The 7,810-nt window shown below is 38.3% G+C and overlaps 1 protein-coding gene across 5 annotated transcripts in view; it reads left to right on the forward strand.

The window, feature by feature from the left end:
- The window catches only part of tns1a (tensin 1a), an 80,216-nt gene that overhangs the window by 54,751 nt on the left and 17,655 nt on the right, over positions 1-7,810 (forward strand). For all 5 annotated transcript variants that reach the window (XR_001777490.1, XM_017309996.1, XM_008423546.2 and 2 more), the window contains one exon: positions 63-188. Coding sequence is in view for 4 of the 5 variants with exons in the window: in XM_017309996.1 (XP_017165485.1) it covers positions 63-188 (126 nt within the window). In the remaining variant the exon portion in view is untranslated. The remainder of the gene's footprint in view (positions 1-62; positions 189-7,810) is intronic.

Here is a 7,810-nt window from a genome sequence, read left to right on the forward strand (position 1 = left end):
TACCTGGTTCACCCATCAGGAGATAATTCAACTAAAAATGCTTTTTAAATTTCGTACACTAGGTCTGGACCACTTGGAGAATGGGCCAAGTGTTTCTGTGGACTACAACACCCAGGACCCCCTGATCCGCTGGGACTCATACGAGAGCTTCAGCCATCCCAGTGAGGACGCAGCGGACACAGGGAACGGTATGTCCTCACACACTTCATACTTGGACATTTTCTGTCTCAGAAAGTCCTCAGCTTTATTATTCAATTTAATTATTAGTTTCCATAAGATAATAGATCATGTATATATTTTAGCAAATACTTGAAACCAAAGGTTTGTCAATTCAGAATCTTGCCTGAAAGTTTCATTTAGCCCCCTAAGAAGGGAGTAGATAAGTGCCTAAAACCAAAATTATTATTATAATTAAAACTAAAAAGCAAAAACTTATCACAATGAAAAGAAGCAACAGAAACCAGCTCCAGATTTTTGTTGCCTGTGAAGCTTCACACCCCCTGCTTGTCCTCCTCTGTCCTGTCATTGAGCTCTTTAAATAGCCACTGCAGAAATAGGGGGCGTCAGTCACCCTGCAACAAGCTAACCCCCCGGGTGGGGGGGACTGTTGTAAACTGAAACACCTACTAGGATCAACTCCAACGAGCTGCTGAGCTCACGGCTAATGTTACCGTCGGGAGTTTGAGAATTTAAATAGAAGCTAAATATGTTGGAGAAAAAGTTGATGATATACCTGGAAGCTCCATGTGGCTCTGAGTTCTGCAACTTCTTCATGAACAGAGCCCTCTAGTGGCAGACCAGATATAGAACAGAATAGAATAGAAACATATTTCATTGTCTCACATTTGGGAAGTTCAGGTGAAGTAGCAGCATCAAGGTATGTAGAGTCACACAAAAAAATCAAAAAGTTTTAAAAATGTATATAAAACAAGGTTTGAAATAATAATATAATTAATAATATGTAATATTAAAAATACCATGCAGTCATCAGAAAGGGCTTACTCGAGATCTGCAACTGAGCAGATCTGCAACTTAAATATTTATTTTGATATTTAGATAAATATCAAAATATAAATATTTTCCATTTGAGTATTAAAAAACAGACTATTAACAATATATGAAAAATACAAAAGGTGCAAAAAACAAATGTGCAGCGACAGAAGAAATGGTATTTAAAAGTATTTACAGGGATGTAAATACTTATTGATGGTTCTACAGTGGGAGGAAGGGTCTGCTGTAACGCTCTGTTGTGTACTTAGGATACAGCAGTTTGTCATTGAAAGAGTTGATATATTAAATAAAAATTGTTCTAGTTCAACCCATTTCTTCACCATGAAACTGAAAACTCCAGTGTATCTAAAAATGTTTCTGTGTTTGAGTATGTTTATGTTTGATTTTGCATGTAAAATATCGTGTGACAGAACAACCATACTAGACGACATGGGATAGAGATAGAGATGGAGAAATCATTGTCCACAAATGCTCTCCGTATTACAGAAGTTGAGTTTATTTGCGAAGCTGGTAGAAAACCTGCCGCGGTGACGGCAGCTAAAAGCATGACTTTTTATTCTTAACGTTGGCAGAAATGGCCTTCCATAGATTTCAGCTGAATAATGCAATATAAAGAAGACTTTCCTGCCATCACTTAGCATGTGATGATCTCACCAGGTCCCTGGGCTCCTTTCAGTGATGATGAGCTCCATGATTACTGCCATAAAAACCGGCTCAGACAGGAGGACTTGTGAGTCTCAGCAGAGCTGGACTTGGCAGCCTTTCCCAACCTTCCTGCACCACGTTCCCCTTCTTTATGAAGGCACTATTTGTTTCATTTTCAGCAGCTTTCAAAGAGCCGATTCATTTTTATGCATGTCCCCAGAGAGCCGTTGAGGTTGCTGCCATGTTGCAAAGAAAGTTATTGGGAATCGCCAGGATTCCCAGTTCGGTCCCAGTAGAGGGGGCTGCAGTGTTCTCAGAAATAACTAAGCTCTTCATGAGTTTAGTTATTTTTCTAGTTGGATATTTTTTTCTGCTATGCTGGGCTAACGAACAGAGAGGCCTATTTTTACAAGCTACCGCTCAGAGGACAGCTATCAGGCTTCACTTACAGAATCTACACCTGTTTATTTGTGCAGGTGCTAAATGCATGTTTCATCCCGGCACGGTTCTATATAAAAGGACCTTGAAAGATGAGGAACTTTAACGTGTCTGCATGGTTGGAGAGCAACCATACAGACACCATGCAGCTGGAAAGTCAGCTCAGTGGACTTTCCGGGATTACATTATAACTGCTGTTGAATTTTGAGGAGAAATCCATTTTTCCGTGTTAGCTTTAGCATTAACATTAGCATTAGCATTACTAACGTCTTGGAGTCAGAGTGGTTTCTAAAGCACACAGAGTTTTTGTCTTGTTATAGATATCTTCTGTTTTGTCACATTTCAATGTTTCAACTCATCAAACTAATCTAAATCCAAAAAGGCAGTTTTAAAAATATTATTTTATTTATTAGGGTAAATAACTTGAATCATAATCTTCCAGAGTGACTGATTTTTTAAACAATTCCACAGCAGTGATGGAAAACAATCTTTCCCAGTTGATAAATTTAATCACTTATCTTTTGAAGTGATTTCCTGTTGAAGTGTGTGTGCATGCAATGCAGTTTGTGTGTTTTCATCGCTTCATAGGCAGTCCTGTAGTTTGGCAGCAGCTGCCAGCCTGGAGTTTCAGCGGGGTCAGAAGGTCACTGCTTACGCCTCAGAGGGGCTTGTTTACTACCAACACCAGCAAATCAGCTTCAAAACAGACAAACTGGGTCATCCTCTGGAAGGAGCACAAGGCTGGTCTAAAGTCCTCCCATTGGCTCCCTGCAGCTCAGAGAACAGACTTTAAAATATGTAAATCTGTTGGTTTATAAATCACTGAACAGCGTAAAAATCTGCTGTTGTTGGATCAACCTTCCAGATCTCTCAGGTCTTCTGGTTCTGGTTCTGCTCTGCATCCAGAACCAGAATCAAACATGGAGAATCAGCATTCAGCTTCTATAAACCACAAACTTCTGAAAAACTGTAAAACAGATGAAACAGTGACTTCCTTTAAGAACGATTTGGATGTGGCCTTGGTCTCCATCCTGATCTGTACTAATTTTAGGGTAAGAGGTAAAATTTAGATTTATGATATGAATCATATTTAACTTAAAGTTACTGGTAATGGTTAGGGTTATGTGTAAATGCAGTTGCAGAAATGAACGGATGTCAATTCAAGGTCCCGATACAAACTTGTGTGTAATGTACAGTAGATCAGTGACGGTGCAGGCAGATTGTGCCTCCTTGTTTACCGCCCTCCGCCCATATTTGGCCGGGGCTGAGCCCTCAAACATGTCTGGAATAACTGCCCAGAGACAGTCAGAGACAGACAGACAGAGAGGGACGAGGGACAGAGAGGCTCCAAGGGGAAAACGTGTCACTATTCCGAATTTTTGTCTTGTAAGTGAGGACATTGTTTTAATGTGACATTGAAGTTTTGGGATATTTTTCAATAAATACAAGTTGGAAGAAATCATAAAGTGGCGCTGAACAGCAGGACTTTCTGGTGAGTGTAACATAACTTATATTTTTGGAATTTAATTGGCTGCTTACATAAACATGCAATAAAATTCTGTAAAATAAAAAGTTAGATGATGTTTTTTTAAAAAGAAATACTGCATTTCAACTTTCCGCTCAGTCTGGAGCCTGCATGTCTGTTTATCATGTTTCCTTGGCAACGCTGCATCCTGTGTGTTTGGCACACATACAGTACCAAATGAGTCATGGAGCAAGCAATTTGAGTGTGGAACATTTTATGAGCAGCCTGCAATTTGGGTACGCCAAAACTATTAGTAGTGCTGATTGGTGCGTGCAGAGACCTTGGGCATCAGGACAGGGAGAGCGGCGATGAGCTGAGTCTGTGGAAGAACAGCGAAAAATGTGTGATGCAGTGCAGAGCGACTGAGTCTATTGCAAGGAAATGACGTGTCTGTATTTAATCAGCAAAGGTCTATTTATTAAGTTGCGTTTATCCATAAAACCGAGTCCATAATGTTTCTAGTTGGAGCTCCTGCTGGCAGCACTGGGAGTTCCAGCTACAGGTTCATATCAACCCCACAAATCCTGCCAACTTCCTCCTTGTCATTACTGCATGTCTGCATCCCGCCGCGCTGCCCTGTTGCCGCGCTGCCCTGCTGCCGCGCTGCCCTGTTGCCGCGCTGCCCTGCTGCCGCTCTGCCCTGTTGCCGCGCTGCCCTGTTGCCGCGCTGCCCTGTTGCCGCGCTGCCCTGTTGCCGCGCTGCCCTACTGCCCTGCTGCCCTGCTGCCCTGCTGCCCTGTTGCCGCTCTGTTTGTCATTTTGTCCCATGAAGTTGTGTTGGAAAGCATTGGATGTCACGTCTAATAGATACATTCCGTATATTTTCCATTTTCTGCAATCATGATAGTTTGTGGTGGAAAAATGGAAGAGATTTTTATCGGAACCACTGAGCTATTTTTTTTATTGTTGTTTTTGACAAGGCTTACGATCCACATAAATTGGTTCTAGTTCAGCACCAGAAATGTGGACATGTTTTAGTAGAGCTTGCTTAAAGCAAACTTATTGTTAAATGAAAATAATGCATAACCTCCAACATGTTCTGGTTCCGCCTGGTAAAACTGGCAGAAACCATCACTAGTCCCCAGTGATGTTACTTTTTTTTTTTTGAAAAAATTTGAAAAGAAAATATTGTTTTGACTGTGCATCCACATAGACCCAGCGTTTGTTCCAATTGCAGTTTCTTTTTTAACCATTTATTTGCTGCTTCAAAATCTGAAATATTGCTCTAACTATAGATATGTGAAATAAATACTTGCCTAATCAGAATGAACACAAATCTTTCTGTCTTTCCCATTTTGGAGAGAGATGAACAGATCTGGCACAAGTATTTATCTTAAAGTATTAAAGACAAAAAAGTACTTCAGTTGCACATTTATCTTATGTCTTATTTATTTATTTATTTTAGAAGAATAATTGGGGTCCTAAAAAAATGTGACACCAGCTGTAAACTAAAACAAGAAAATATAAAATCATTTTAAAGCTTTTTACACATCAAGAATTGTTTTTCAGTGTCTTTGTTAATGGAAGGTGAAAGGGTTAAATGATGTCCAAACATAGACACAGATACGAGCGTCCAGATGAGCTGCATACAGATGAAACAATGAGTGACGTCTAAATAAGGTTCATGTATTGACTATAGTTACAAATAAAGTTACATTTAACGATAAATTTAATTGCTTCTGGTGTATTCTTAAGTAATTCTATCCTAATTTATGTATTTTTTCCTGTAAAATGTAAATCTTATTCAGATAATCAGATTTCTACCTGGAGGAAGCTGCAGGGTACATTTGGTGTTCCCTATAGCTATTTTTACCAGGTGTTGAATACCTAAAGAGGGCAGAAGAAGTCTTTCTCTTCTGGGTAAATTTGGTTCTTCAAAGCTCCCAGAGAATTCGACATGTAGGTAGACAGCAAGCAGATGCAGTGTTTTGACAGGCGACTGATCCTTGCGAGTGAAAGACAGATGAATGGATGGACAGATGCATGGGGGAAAAAATGACTCCAGTCGGGAGCCAGCAGAACCTACAGGGGGCAGACATGCAGACCAAATACCCTCACATGATCCCGTCTGACTCCATTTAGCCTTTTATCATAAGTTTCATGCACATTTTTCTCTAAAATTCATTGCATCTCATGATTTTCTGGGAATCCAACATGGCTAGAAGTCACAGTTAGTGACAGTTAGTGACAGAGGGATAGGTTTACTATGACACCCACTCAGGTGACAGACAGACAGGCGGATGGAKAGACAGATAGATGACATCATCCTGAAAGCAATCTCGGAGACAGACTCAGACAGAGTCACATCACGTCACTGCATACCGTGACAGCTGGACGGTGACAGATGCACTGAGAGGCAGACATTGCAAATATAAAACTGCAGAAGTTGTCCTTGTGCGAGTCACCGATACGGCAGCCATGACACCTTTTTTATTGATGTGCTGTCACCGCATCCTTCACAGGAATGTCTCTTTCTGGTTGTGCCAACAAAAATAAGGAATTATTAGTAGCTTTTTTGTACATATATATATATATATATATATATATATAGATTTTTTTTTTTTAAGGTAAGGTCTTTGCTCAGATTACCGAAATTGATTTATGTATCATGTTTACAGGAATCGACTGAGGTATTTCTCAGAACTGAAGTCAACTGAAGTGATCCAGTGATATGGCAGCAATAATGGACAATGATGAGCAAATATTAAGAGAAAAAACACATTTCTTCTCTTAAACCAAAGAAGCTAGTTAACACTTGACTGATTACAATGTGACTCACTCGCACGTTAATCATTTTATCAATCATTAATGCCTCATATCAAGTTTTTTTTTATCACTATAGTGAACAATTAAAAATTACCAATGATAACAAGCAATATAAAAAAAACAGAAAATTTCTCACATTTTTATTGAAGAGGTATTGCTCACTCGAGGCTAATTAGCATGTGGTTAACTAGCAAAAAGGTGAAACATAGCATGATACCAAACTTACCATGGCACATAATTATAGAACAGTATTTGAGCAAATATGAACTAACAAGAAAAAAAATATTATTAGTCATAAACCAAAGAGGCTAGTTAGCAAATGGCTAATTACAATGTAACTAATAAGCACATCAATACAGATGCAGATTAACAAACTGTTTTAGACAGCTATTGTAAATCATTGCATATATTTTTTTCAGAAGAATGTAGAACACACACAGGTGTGCATGTTAATGAAAATGGGATACTGACAAAGCCATAATTAAATTATTCTTTTTTTTTTTTCCTAAACATACTGAATTGTAAAATGTGCATTGGTACATGTAGCTCTTTTCTCTGAAGCACAAAGATGCTGTAGACGTTGCACTCATTCTCTAGAAAAGGAAGCAAGTTGTTAGCTATCTGTGCTGTGAGTCAAACGATCTAATTTGAGCTGAGCTTCAGTTATTTACTGACATCAGAGGAAAGGTATTTGTCCTATTCTAATAGAGCACTGTTTGTTTGTCATTTATAATCAGAGTCATTACATAGAATAGCTGGCAGTCGTGCCATCTGGCTTTAACATTACATTTTAAAAATTGGGAGCAATGATGTGTTGCCGTTCACAAAGTGAACAATCTTTTAATTCCCATTACAGTGTTCAGATTGGAGTTGACTAGTCAGCTCTACCTGACTTTCTATACTAATACGAAATGTGGTTACATTTATAAAATATTTAATATATTTTCAAGAGCAATAATTGTCTTAAAATCAACAGATTCCATTTATTGCTAATATATTTATTAATTTACAGTGAGACAGGTTTCCAGGTCAAATCCCAATTCATCCAATTCCATTTTTCAGAGAGAAATGCGTGATATAAAAATAATGAATGATCTCTTAAGTCTCAAAAGTCAACATAGGCATTATTAGGGTTTTTTCCACAATATATCTTTATCAAAGGTATTTTGTAGAGAGAATTTAAATTAAGACTGGGCTTAAAGGGCAGTATTATGTAAAATTATCTTTTTTGCACTTTACAATATGGAATAACAATATGTTATAATGTTATTCCTTCATTTAAGAAATCCTTTAATCTCCCCTGGTAGCCATTCTAGATGCAGAAACAAATGGGGTAACTACACATCATGCAAACCATGTTGTGATGAAGTGGTGTTAATTTGTGAAGTCATATACCTTTTAAGTCATGTTATAAATATATATATA

The sequence above is a fragment of the Poecilia reticulata genome, linkage group LG2 (genome assembly GCF_000633615.1).
Source record: "Poecilia reticulata strain Guanapo linkage group LG2, Guppy_female_1.0+MT, whole genome shotgun sequence".
NCBI lineage: Eukaryota > Metazoa > Chordata > Actinopteri > Cyprinodontiformes > Poeciliidae > Poecilia > Poecilia reticulata.